General features: G+C 44.3%; 1 protein-coding gene across 2 annotated transcripts in view; it reads left to right on the top strand.

Moving 5' to 3' along the window:
- The window catches only part of ADAMTS14 (ADAM metallopeptidase with thrombospondin type 1 motif 14), a 223,474-nt gene extending 211,352 nt beyond the window's left edge, over window positions 1-12,122 (top strand). For both annotated transcript variants that reach the window (XM_063434909.1, XM_063434908.1), the window contains exon 22: window positions 10,463-12,122. In XM_063434909.1, coding sequence (XP_063290979.1) covers window positions 10,463-11,007 — 545 coding nt within the window. In that variant the 3' untranslated portion in view covers window positions 11,008-12,122. The remainder of the gene's footprint in view (window positions 1-10,462) is intronic.
- The last annotated feature ends 1,837 nt before the right edge of the window (window positions 12,123-13,959 follow it).

Raw genomic sequence — 13,959 nt, 5'->3', positions numbered from 1 at the left:
CTCTAGTGGGGTACATATTCGAGGGTAGAATGCAATATGGGAACAAAAAACAGTAAACATAACAAAAGTATATACAATACAATAAGCTTGACAGCATTATGTGGAGACTGGTCCACGGGTGCTCTTTCCCCATTGCGTTGGGGGGAGGCAACACCGCAGAGGGTTGTCTCGATAGTGGGGGCGGGGCTTAATTGGAAAGGGTCCATGACCGGTGGTGGACTAGATGAATAGAGGGAAGTAAAAGTCCTATTACGGGTACAACATGGGCATTAGGTGGCACCCCATTCGCCACCATAAGTGTAGGGGCCGCTGGTGTCATGCGGGGGTAAATCTTGCAAACTTGGTGAGATGAGCCGTGCCGCTAGGCTTGCCATCTGGGTGCCTCGGGTTATATAGGGGTTTATTTGGTCTGGACATGCAGGGGCTGTGGCCAACTTTATTGCCGGCGGGAGCTGCGTGTAGCAAAGATCTTTAAGTGCAGCATATGGGGTAGCAGTGTGTCAGCAATGGGGGGGTCTTGTGGGCCACCTCCTGTCATATGTACTCACGTGGGGGTTCATTACCCAGACACCAAATAGGCTTTTCCCCTAGGTAAAGGATAAGGGGGTGAGTCCAGCTAGAGTCTCTACCGCTACAGAAGCGGAGATGTCTTCACCTTACGAGGCACTAGTCGACTTGGCAGCCCAGCCTGGACATTCCGCTGCGGCAGTGGGGGCAGAGCAAAACAGTCACTTCTTTCTTTGGACTTTGGTCCACTCCTGGGCCACATGTCCTGGGGATGCTGGGCTGCCAGGCGGCACTCGGTCCGGGAAGAGCCCCCAGGCTTTCAGCTTGTGCATACCCTGGTCTGGGTCATCTAGTTTTGTTAGGGATCCATTTCTCCAGATCAGCAATTTCGTGGGGAAGCCCCAGCGGTAGGGAATCTTGTGGTTCCTGAGGCATTTAGTGACATTTATAAAGTCTCTTCTTCTCGCCATTGTCATAGGGGACAGATCAGCATATAGGGAGATCTTTTCATAGCCAGACGGCATAGCCGTAGCTTTCCGTTGCGCCGTGAGTATGGCGTCTTTGGCGCTGAAATAATGTAGCCTCGTGACAATGTCTCTTGGTATGTCCTGTGCTAGCGAAGCGGGCTTGGGTACTCTGTGCGCCCTGTCTAAGCGCAGTTCTGCCAGTTCCAGAGTTGGTTGGATGGCTGTGAAGAGTTGCTGGAGGTACCCTGGGATATCCGCCCCCGAGACTGACTCCGGGACACCGCGCACGCGGATATTGTTGCGGCGCGAGCGGTCCTCCAGGTCCGCCAGTTTGGCTGTTAGGCGCGCCTGCTCCGTCTCCATTAGGCGGATTTTTTCTAAGATGCCGTCATTTGCCTGGCATAAGTCATCTGTTTTTTCCTCAAGGACGTTTAGGCGTGTCCCCACCTCGTGCACCTCTCTGCGGATGTCATTAACCGCCAGTTGTAAGTCCTCTTTCATAGAGGAGCGGAGCTCCTGCAGCATTGCCGCCATTTTTGCCTCCGAGAGAGAGATATCCCCAGGGGGAGGCTGAAGTGCCTCAGTGTCGGATCCCTGATCTGAGGTAGGTGTTGGGGAGTGTGAGCCGCCGCCATCTTGTCCCGGCCGCATTTTATCTTTCCTACCTTGTCGGAAAAAATCCGACGCCCGCTGTGCTTTTGGGGGCGCCATCTGGCAGGGTAAGATCCCCACAGGTTTGGGACTCAGGTAAGGGCAGTTGATCTTCCGTTAGCCGGTGTATTTTGTAGTTTCAGTCCGGTCCGGTCTCGGAGCTCTCACTACATGCGTCCGCTCCGCGAGACCGGAAGTCCCGCCCCAAGTTCAGGTTTTTAAGTGTGAATTTTCATTGAGGGTTTTGATGCGTCAGTGTCCTACTTTGGAGCACGTTAGCAGGCTACATATTCCAAGTACACCATAAAGGCATACCATTTCTTAAAGAAGACATCCCAGGGTATTTCATAAGGCATATTTTAAAACCTTAGTGTGGGGTCATTTTTTCGCTAGCTTGTACCATGTGTAGTGGTAATAAACATTTTTTCTGCCTTTTCAACACACAAAGTGATCTTGCACAGTATATTTTGCAAATCTTTTTTTTTTTTATTCTTTATTTTTGGTTTTGCGTGAAATAACAGTCTGGTGAGCTGCGCCACAATAGCTACAGCCCACCGGTCATATTGTAACATATAGTGACATGGTATGAGACATACAGTACACTTTTTAAAGTAGTATATAAAAAAAAGAAAAATTAACAAAATTTACATTGCAGACATGTAAAATAAACAAATTATCATATTATATTTTAGCTTTTCTATTTTCGGTGTGACACTGGTGTGTATGTGGGGTCTTACATTTATAAATCCGATTTGGTTAACATAGATCTTCTATTCTGTATGGCTATGTATGCTTTTTAATTGTAAATGAATGAATGTATTCGCTTCAGCTCAAGTCTGTAAGATGTATAATCTGGCACCTTGACTGAGTATAAGGAGATGGTCAAGGATACTGAGCAAAACCCCCTGAATGACCAGCAGAGGTTACTGGTTTATATACCTATTCCTAATTGTGACTATTATTGAAGTGGGTAAGACAGTTATGTTTTCCAGTCTAGTTAAAAGCAACCGTCCTCATTTAGAGCCCAATACGTACTGAAAATTTCAACCTGTTAAAAAAAACAACAATTTTTATTGCCATACGCATTGGTGTACAGTAATGCATAAGAACACTAAAGTATTCTAAAAACTTGTTAGGATTCGCAGTGACCTCCATGCCATAACCTGAGTTGCTAATCTGCCGAGCTATCAAAACTGCACCAAAATTATGAATTTTCAGCGAGCAGCACAAATGATAAAACGGCCACTCAGGTCCTGCCAGCGTTACTACCCTTTCTCATATTAGGAGCCTATTTCCATCAATGGCATTTCCCAATGCAATCGGAACAGTTGGTTTGCACAATGAGATATTTAATGCAGGTGCTCTCTTAGGGTCTGATAGCATGAAGTAAGTGAAAAAAAAAAAAAAAAAGAAAGAAATAAGTAAAATTAAATCTCACCCTCTGAGCTCCTTCCCACAAGCTAAGCATAGGCTCAAATGTAAAGAGACTGGACACTTTAGAAAACAATATGTCTAGTACTATTCTTCTGTTGGTACGTGTAAGTCAGTAGGTGTGATGATGGGTTGTGTGCTGTGTCCTCCCTCTCTGCTCTCCTCTGTATGCTTCCCTGCAGCAGCACAGTTCCTCGTGGGAACCCAGTAGCAACAGTGCTAAGCATGTAACGTAAATGTCAGCTCACGTGTACAAGTAAAATCAAACACACAGAAGAGGGCCACATCAACCTGAAATCAACTATGTCATTAGGTATTACGCTTTAGGAAAGTTCCTCTCCTTGTGTAGAGGGTCTCGGGTCATATAAGTCTCGTGCCTTACTAGTCCTCCATTCTCCCCTATAGCCTGGTATACTCTCAAGCATAACAAAAGTGTTACAAAACAGTTTATTTAAAAAATTATCAAAATGAAAAATTGGCAAATTGGCAAAGCGTCAAAACTGGAGGTAAGTTGACTTGAAACTTTGTGGGTAACTTAGAACCCAAAGTGAGTTAAAGTGAGTTACGTGTCTTGATTCTGTGGATAGTTAGCGACGTGGGTGATACTCGTGCTCCGTCCGCTGCATCCAGCTATGGAGAGTTCATCATTCTCGTCTTCTTCTGTGGCGCTCTCGTCTCTGTGGATCGTTTTTGCGTCGGATTGGCTCCATCAGTAAGTGGGATCATGTCTGCTGGCCCTGGTAAGTGGAGAGCCTGCAGGAATTCTGTTGGGTCTTCTTGTGCTGATAGGGTGAAGACAGAGAGAGTCCCCTTGTTGCACTACTAGAGTGCCCGATGCTCCCCATCTATATCTGATTCCGTTTGCACGGAGTTCTTTTGTTACTGCCATGAAGCGCCGTCTTTCAAGGAGGATGTTAAAAGGTAAGTCGTCGTAAATTCTAACGGAGCAGTTGTTCACTATGATGGTGGGGGTGTTGCGTGAGCGCGTCAGTATTGCCTATTTTATGGAGACATCCCTGGTAACGGCGATGATGTCCCTCGGGGCATCCGCCGGGGCAGTATGGGCTTTCCTTATCCGGAACGCAGATATGATGGGCTGGGCTCCTGCTGAGGATTTCACCCCCACTACCGCTGCCACTTCATTAGCAAAGTCCAGTATGGCCTCCGGGCCTACTCTTTCCGGTGCCCCGCGGATCCTCACATTCTTTTTACGGTGCCTGGCCTCCAGGGATGTGACTGCTCTGGTGAGCCCCTGGAGCTGCCGAGACATAGTCTCCAGTCGGGCTTTTGTTTCTGTTAGGTCTCGCTCCCTTTCCTGTTCCCTTAGTTCAGCCGCGCTGATCCGTGTGGTAAGGCCGTCTACCTCGATGCGCACTCCAGTTAGGTCAGCCTTCCATACCTCCCGCAGGTCTGTGAGTCATTTTTTAATGTCCCCTTTGGTGGAGGGTGAGGTGTCGGAATCGGAGTCTTCACTCCCGTACACCGCGCTTTTGGCTTGCAGTAGTGCGTTGTCGTCTTCCTCCAGCAGGGGAGGGCTGGCAGCCTCAGGCCTGGGGGGCAAAACCAGTCAAGTGGCCCATTGCGCCACCAAATCAGTTCACCATCCATGCCCACCTTTTTCTGGTTTTATAACGGATATTGATGTTATGCTAATCAGTAGCTCTTTGCCATACCCGCTCCTTCACGGCTCTGACTTTCAATGTTGTCAGAGCACAGGCTGAGAATCTCTGAGCCTGTGCTCTGACTCACTAACTGAGCGCCGGAACCACGAGGGAGAGGATATGATCTGACTGCACCTACTGCTGGTGCGCACCAGTGGACCACCAGCGAATCGTTTAAATTAAATATGCTGGTGTACCCAACTTGTGAGCTGTGTTGGCCGCCGGGCGCCTCTGTTGTCATGGCACCCTGCGTGACCGCACAGCTTGCCCACCCCAACGGCTGGCCCTGCTGACACACACTGATGTTACTACTTAGACATCCCTCAATATTAATACAGAGATGAGAGTAAACACCAATAAACTGTGGAAACTAGAGCTGATCCCCCCAAATTTATAAAGGTTTGCTTAGAGGATTTATTCAAGATTAAATCATGCCTCCTCCCCTCTCCCCCATGCGCTGCTCTGTAGGCTGGGAGGAAGTAAAGAGTAATCACAGTCTCCCAGCACAACGCCACTTGTGGCTGCATGGGGAACAGCTGTTTAATGTAATGCTTGCAGGACGGCCAGCTGCCGCAGAACCTCTTTGTTTCCGTCTCTGCAAAGGGCTCCAGGCACTGCTTGTTGTGAGTGTGAGCCACTGTAAATTAGGGGCAGAGGGCACTTGCACTGCGGTCAAGACGGGTCTGGGCAGGAGGAGAGTGCAGTGCAATCAGTGCACTCCCCTCCTGTGGGTCACCAGTAGACTGGTGCACCTGCCCAGGATCAGAGCCGGTGCAAGGATTTTTGCCGCCCTAGACAAAATATAAATTTGCCGCCCCCCCCCCATGTGACATCACAATGCCCCACCCATATGATCTGCCATATGAACTAACGCCAGTGCTGCACACAGTGTGTGTTTACATTAAAAAGCCTGCAGGGACCAGCTATAGACACCAGAACCACTTCATTAAGCTATAGTGTCCCTTTAATGTGAGGTAAATTATAGATTAGTGTCACTAATAATATACTAGATTGCCTACTTACAATTAGATGAGGATGATGATGGGCTGCAGTTTGGCTCCACTGGTCTGGTGTAGAACAGGACCTCTGGAGGCTGTTTGCAACTGTGGTCACAAAATTCAACGTTCTGGGAGAATTGGAAGCAGCTCCAATTTTTGGGGGCCTCTTACACAGCTCAAGGTCTGGGCTCCAGTGCCTGACGGTGAGTATGCCCATAAGGCCCACTCATAAGTCCACTTATATGTTCCACCTACCCATGAGCTCGCTCACAGGGAGTGGAGTGTGTAGGGGATGTGTTATGTGTTATCTAATATGTGTGCTTATGGTATGTAGTGTATAGGGATACCAGTTTGTGCAGGTGATGCAGTGTGTTTGTGTGTAGTGGAAGCAGTGTGTATTTGTGTATAAGGGATGTATTATGTGTTTCTGGTTGTGTGTGAGGGATGCATTGTGTGAATCTGTGTTTGTATGCATAAGGGATGCAAGGTGTGTGTCTGTATGTGTGTGCATTGAGTGTAAGAGATGCATTGTATTTCTGTGTGTATGTAAGAAAAACAGTGTGTGTGTTTGCATGTGTGTGTAAGGGTTTGCATTGTATGCTTCTGTGTATGTGTGCAAATGATGCATTGTCTTTGTGTGTAAGGGTTGCATTGTGTGTGTGTGTGTAATGGATGCATTGTGTGTTTCTCTGTGTGTAAGGGAAGCATGTTCTGTTTCTGTGTATGTATAAGGATGCATTGTGTGTTTCTGTGTATGTATAGGGGTGCATTGTGTGTTTGTGTGTGTGCGCGTAGTGTTAAAGAGCTCCCTGTCTTGCCCCCTGTCCTATAGAGCTGTCCCTTCTGTCCCTTAGAGCTCTCCCCTGCCCCTTAGTGGTCTCTCCTCTCCCCCACCCTCCCCTAGCGGTCTCTTCTCACACTCACCCACCCGCCCTGTGCTCTTCTCATCCCCCCTCCACCCTCCCTGTGTTCTTCTCACTCCTCCCTCTGTGTGTTCTCACCCCCCCCCCTGTGTTCTTCTTACCCCCCCTCCTCCCTGTGTTCTTCTTACTCCCCCCCCTTGTTCTTCTTACCCCTTCTTCTTATTACTCCCACTTCTTCTTACCCTCCTTCTTCTTCTTACCCCCCTTCTTCTTCTTACCCCCCCTTCTTCTTCTTACCCCCCTTCTTCTTCTTACCCCCCTTCTTCTTCTTACCCACCTTCTTCTTTTTACTCCCCCCTCTTCTTCTTACTCCCCCCTCTTCTTCTTACTCCCCCTTCTTCTTCTTACCCCCCTCTTCTTCTTAATCCCCCTTCTTCTTCTTACCCCCCTCTTCTTCTTACCCCCTTCTTCTAATTACTCCCCACTCTTGTTCTTACTCCCCCCTTCTTCTTCTTACCCCCCTCTTTTTCTTATCTCCCCCTCTTCTTACTCCCTCTCTTGCCTCTTCTTACTCCCCCCTCCCCTCTTCTTACTCTACCTCCCCCCCTTCTTCTTACCCCCTCCCCTGTAGGTGGCCGAGCTGCACTCATGTCCGCGGTCCCGGCCGGAGTGATAGGAAGGTGCTCAGTGTGCACCTTCCTGTCAGTCCGGCCGGGTACAGGAAACAGAAACTCCTGTTCCGCGCGGAACAGGAGTTTCTGTTTCCTGTACCCGGCCGGACTGACAGGAAGTGCACACTCAGTGTGCACTTTCCTATCACTCCGGCCGGGACCGCGGACCGGAGACCAGCTCGGCCACCTACAGGTGAGGGGAGGGAGGGAAAAGCTGCTGCAGCCGTCTGAGCGCTCTTTACAGAGCGCTCGGCGGCTGCAGCATTTAAAGGGCCGGCCCGCCGCGGCCGGTCCTAAAAGAATTTCGGGCGGCCTGGGGGGCAATTGCCTCCCTGCCCCCCGGCCCAGCCCGCCCCTGTCCTCCAGGGACTCCTCCGAGTAACTGGAGTCTCTAGGCCTCACAGGCGCCATCTTGGGTTGTGCGGGATGGTGCGGCCTATCAAAGGACGTGCGAATGTCCGGTTGTTTTGAGCTCCCCGAGTGGGCCAATTTGCGGCTTCTGCGGCCTATCTCTCTCTGGGGGGGTTCTGAGGTACCCCTATTATGTTTTGGGTCGAGTTAGATAATGCTTTGTGGCGCTTTTAGTCTTGTTTTCTGCTAGGTTTACAGGAGCTCTGCTTCTGCACGTCTTGCTCCTTGCTCGGCTAGCCACGCCCCCATATTTTGCAAATCTTATGTGTGCTAAGGCTGTATTTTATTTTATATGTTGCACAGCTATGTCGTCTGAGTACAACAATATCCCGTATGTACCAGGTATATGTGGATGTTGAAGAGGAACATTTGAGACGCAGCCATTCAGTTTTTTTCTAACATTGAAGTTTTATGCTGTGTCCATGTTCCATTTTGGAGTAGTTTAGCTTGTTTGTTATTCAAAATACCCCACAAACGCATACCATTTCTTAAAGAATACACCCTGGGGTATTTCAAAAGGCATATTTTGAACCTTAGCGTGGGATCATTTTTTCGCTAGTTTGTTCCAGGTGTAGTGGTAATGACCATTTTTTTTTATTATTTTTTTTTTGTTGTTGTATATGTGAAAATACAAGTTTGCACAAGATACAAATATAACAAAAAAAACAGTTTGTCAGATATAAACAGTTGTACATAGTAATCATCACAAATTTGCTTGTTTTTTCTCTGTTGTCATTTTTGTTATAGCCAGATGAGCATAGTGTAGATTTAGTAAGACTTTTGCAACAAGGTCTGAGTGATAGGTGAAATAGATAAGTGATAAGTAATCGTCCATCGGGTTGTGGTCATTGTGTGCTTTGGCCCATCCTGCGTGCTGCTAAGTTTCTGCTCATGTCTGTGGATGCTGTCAGTCTGTTTGGACAGTAGGCATGCCCATGGGTCCAGGGGCACCCTTCTTTGGAGGATATCAGAACTCAGGGTCTCCACCTTCTGCCAGAACTCCTGTACCTCGGGGCACATGTGAATGTAGCTTTACTTGTGTTAATGAGCATTTTTAAATGTTTTTTTTACTCGTTTAAACTTTTTTTACTTTTTAAAATTTTTATAAACTTTTAACCCTAACACTTTTAACACAACTTTTTTTACTTTTAACCCTTAACTAGCAGTAAGCAGCACTAACAGTAAATTCCCCATAACTCCCACCCACCCCTGCTAGCGAAATATATAATTTTAAAATATTTGAATTAATTAATTAAATAAATTGAACCCCTGAGGGTTAAAACAAATAAGTTAAAAGTTAACCCTTAGGGTTTTAAAAATAAAAATCAGATCACAGTATAATACCGTGATCTGTATGTTGATCATTGTAGGCAGTGATCAACTGTCAGGGAAGGGGTTACTTTTTATTAGTACTGGGTAAGCTTTTTTTTGTAACTTTTTTATAGTTAACCCCTAGCTATCCTAACACCAAATTCCCCAATTCCCCACTAACTTCCACCCACCCCAGCTAGCTAAATATATAATTCTAAAATATTTAAATTAATTAATAAAATAAATTTAACCCCAGAGGGGTTTTAACCCCTTAAGGACACATGACGTGTCTGACACGTCATGATTCCCTTTTATTCCAGAAGTTTGGTCCTTAAGGGGTTAAACAATAAAATACTATATATATTTTTATAAAAAAGTAAAAGGTGACTCTCATGGGTTAAAAAATAAAAATCAGATCACAGTAAAATGTAGTCCCTGCCAATTGATCACTGTAGTCATTTAATTTTATTAAAGGTGGGGTGGGATTTAACTTAAATTTATTTTTTCCACAGGGTGAAGAGGATCACCACTGATCCGTCTCCCTGCACTTCACACTGACCGCTGAAGCGCAGGGAGGTGGACCAGGAGTCCCTGCAACATATGTGCTCGCTCTGACCGGCTGTCAGAGCGATTACAGCTGCAGGGACAGCGCAATTGGGTGCTCCAGGTCTGCCTAATATCACGGCGATCTGGGGTAAACTTTAGTAAATGACGGAAATTTTCCATCATGCATCTTTAACGGTAGGGCAAGCATGACAGAATTTTCCGTCTTGCGTCGCTAAGTGGTAAAACTTTGGTAATTTGTTAGAAGACCATGTGTCATGCTTTCATTTTTACAACAGCTGCTTAATTATCAGTAATATGCCATTTCAACTCACCGCTAATATGGATTTCTCTTAAAAACTTTCTTACCTATCTATTCATATTTAAATTCCAGATCTGGAACTGAAAAAAATATTCTATTATTCAAAACTGGAAAAAATTATATACTTTACAGTAGAGCATTCATAAGTATGTCTTTGTGTTAAAGGAATGTTATAACATCAAACAGAGCTTTATTGAGTTAAGTTTAAAATGTCACAAACCTCACCTTTGTTCAGTGCCAGTTATGAATTCTGTAATTTCATATTTCTAAAATGGTTTGTCAAATTACACTGAGAGGGTCCCAGGACATTTCTCGCACCATACCCACTAAAGCAGAGTGTAGTGATTATGGTGTTTAGAGTGTTCCTTTTATTAATAAAATACAATGGGACACCAGTACTCTATACAGATTTTGGTCAAAACATGTTTTGTGAACTATATTTAAATATAGGTGGAATCCATTATCTGTCATCTTAATGGTTTCTACTTGCTGTAAACATTATAATTTTGTCTTTCTAAAGTTTATTTAATAGCCTTTTGTATCTATCATGTTTTTATTGCTATGCTCAACATGTGCATTATAATTTATATATACAATTGTTTACTTTATATTATTTTCTTCCACAGAAGAATCATGCCAAGGAGACAAATCAATATTCTGCCAGATGGAAGTCCTAGCACGTTATTGCTCCATACCTGGATACCATAAATTGTGTTGTGAATCCTGTGGGAAAAAAACAGTCCCAACCAGCCTGACCCCAAATTCTGAGCATGCTGCAATGGAACTCAGAGCTCCTGAAGGGGTTGATCATCCAAGTCCCATTCCACCAGCATCATCCTTCCCAACATCTGTGACCAAGTTGCCAGAGTCTTCCGTAGACAATACTCCTCCTGATGCTCAATTGTCTGCTCTTGTAGCGCAACGTTATGTGAAGACATCTGGGACCAATAATACATTTTTAAGAGAGTCCACCTTGAATACTTTATTCAATAATACCTCAGCGACAGATCTTCGAAATCAGAGATTAGAAGAGCATCACAGTGGGTCTGCAGCCAGCAAACAAAGTAAGGTCAGCCATTTGGATTCTTCCGATGTAACAAGACGAAGAAGGGAAGGTGCCCAAGATATACAGACTGGCTTCAGTGGCAAAACCACCTCTATTACTACATGAGTTTCAACTTGTCAGTACAAATTTCAGAGAAGCTGGGCAACATCATTCAGAAGAGACAATTTTCAGTCAAAATAGAAAAAAAATAGGCTTTTTTGCATTTTGCCTGTAGCACTTTTTTAAGTCATTATGAGTAATGACTAAAGTTTTTATGCTAAAATGTTTATGAAACCTCTGGGCATTAAGACATTACAGCCCAGTGATCGTTACCTCATAGTGCAGAGCAAACGCACTTTATGTTGTCATAAGGGTGCTACCAACTGGATTTAGAAAAGCGCAAAAAAGGAACATATTTTGGGACATCTAACCTCAGTTCATCTAACCAGCCAACACATTATTTCATTTAAAACAAAAAAGACTAAGAAGAACGTAAAACATAGTGCTTTCTTAAGTTTAGTATGGACTTTGAGCAACCAAAATCTTAGGTGTAAGCGGTGCTTTATTTCATACACATTCGTTTTGTGTACCTCAGTGAGTCAAATAATTTGCAATGAGCTGCACTGAAATAAGGATTTTAAACTCTAGAACGCTTCAAGCCTCGTCCAACTGTCCATGATAAGGAGCATCGAGGTTTGTACTATTAGTCTGTTGGGTTTCAGTTCATTTGACCACCCTATCTGTAGTTGGTGTTCTACAGCGTCACTGGTGACCTTTCCGGCATATGCTGCTGCTAGTAGATTAACCCCTAACTTCGATGTTAAAAGGGACCATTTCTACTTGTTCTAAAAGAAATGGGTTCTTATTTACAGATGCTTAAAGAAAAAGAGGTTTTAAGTCAAGAATTAATTGCAATTTCATTGGGACTGATTCAAAAAGACAGAAATATAATTGCAAATGTTAAGACCAGCAATATGTCTCTGACACATTTTTTCAGGTAGGTTTTCTCCCTTACAAATAGCCAAATATGATTTATGATTTAAGGTAGTTTTGGGTTTGTCATGGCTGAAATTTGTCTTCCAAGGCACCCTTGAAAAAAATCCTATTTAACAAAGGACTTACTGTGCCTTATGGAAAATACAACCCAGGTCAATGTACTAATAGTCAAAATGGTTATCAATTCCATTACACTGTGGATTCTGAGCAGGGAATTGATTCACCGAAACTCTGCTGCAGAATGTTTTCTGGCAAAAGCAGGTTTTACTATCAAGTTTTCTGATTGTAGAAGTTATCAGTGTTTTTCATTTTGCTTATTTTTGTAGATTTTTCTTTTTTATACCATTTATTACCGTAATATAAATTCAATGAATATCTTATCATTAGCAAGAGATTGAACAGTTTTCATTTTAATCTTCAATACAGTATCAATCTTCATTTTATTACATGCCAGTGGGGTTATTTAATATCTAAATCCATTCATAGCTTATATTTTGCAGTTCTAAGTCTAAGAATAAAATCACGATACACTTGTTGAATCTGTGTTTCAACCTATACACATATAATGGCTGTGTGTTATCTGTTGTGATGAGAGTTGGGTATCTCTCTACTTTTCTCAATGAATTAAAATTACACACAGATAAGCAGTGACGTCACTGGGGTGGGGTGGAGTGGGTGTCACCCAGTTCTTTTTGTTAGCTTTGAGCCCATGTTGTGCAGCTCTCCCTGCCTAGAACGCTCTGTGAGGTTTGGCTGGAAGGTGCCAAGGCTCACGGAGCAGAATGGGGAGGGAGAGCAACACAGAGCTGTAGAATGAAGTAAGGGGAAGGCTTCTGTTCTTACCATCTGCAGACCTTGTTTAACGACCATAGACTTTAGGACTTCAGACCATTCAGCAGGTCGCAGCTGGTTACAATGGCAACATTCTAATACGATAAGTGTGAACCTTGTGAGAGCCATGACACCTGGTCTGCATCAGACAGTGGGTGCACACCAAAAACCTCTCCACACTGGACCACCAGGGATCGGCATGTCAACCTCCCTGGCACAAGGAAAAAAGAGGGGGGGAGAAACCTTTTTAAATAATAAAATATTATATATATTTTTTTTGCAGTGATAAAAGTAATATTTCCGTAAAGCCTTACCTCACCGCTCCTTATACACAGCCCCTATCCTATACCACAGCTCCTACATATACATATATCATCCCTAACACAAACACCCACACACGCTGGATCCCCAACACACACACATGCGGCATCCCCTTCGCAAACTTACTGCATTCCCCCTAGACACAGAAACACACACTGCATTCCTTGTCCACACACACAATGCATCTACTGCATACACACACACTACATTAAGTCAAACAACAATATACAGGTAGCGCCAAGAAAAATACTCCAAACACAATAGTATTTAATAATATGAGCAATTAAAAACACACAGGATATAAAAAGAGTCCACAATAAAACTTGAAAGAATAAAAAAATACCAGATGGTACAGCACAGTTTCAAAGGTGGCAATAGATCTTCTAGTACTGATATGGGACTTTTTTTTGGTAGCTTCGCTTAATAGCAGTATATGAAAAGGAAGCAAAAACAGAGGCAATCCAATAGTGCAATATTGGTGCGGTGTAAGTGACAAGGACCTACACCTATAAGTGGAGCGCTCAAACACAGATAAATCTTACCAAAACGTAGTCTCATTCAATGGTAAAATATGGGGTACATGTCAAAGTAAAATACAGAAAATACAATATAGTGTAGATGGTACTGAAAAATGGCTTCACAGTGATTATAATGATATCGTGCTGAATATTACACTCACATTTCAAGGAGCCTGTATATAGAAAGCACTGGCTCCGTATCAAGGCTTGTGTGCTGTTATGGTAGCACCACCCTCCTACTTCGGCTTGAAGAATTTCTCAGGAACACGAAAAAAAGGGAAGAAAGCAGACCAATGTGTAGATTTATGGTGATAAATGACACAGGTATGTGTTCAATAAATGGGGTGCTCACCTGGTCCTGAGCCTACGAATCCCGGCTCTAGGTGTGTAGGTTTTGTGCCAATTTGAATGG

The sequence above is a fragment of the Pelobates fuscus genome, chromosome 10 (genome assembly GCF_036172605.1).
Source record: "Pelobates fuscus isolate aPelFus1 chromosome 10, aPelFus1.pri, whole genome shotgun sequence".
In the NCBI taxonomy this organism is placed as follows: Eukaryota; Metazoa; Chordata; class Amphibia; order Anura; family Pelobatidae; genus Pelobates; species Pelobates fuscus.
This window is presented reverse-complemented; position numbering and strand designations above follow the sequence as displayed.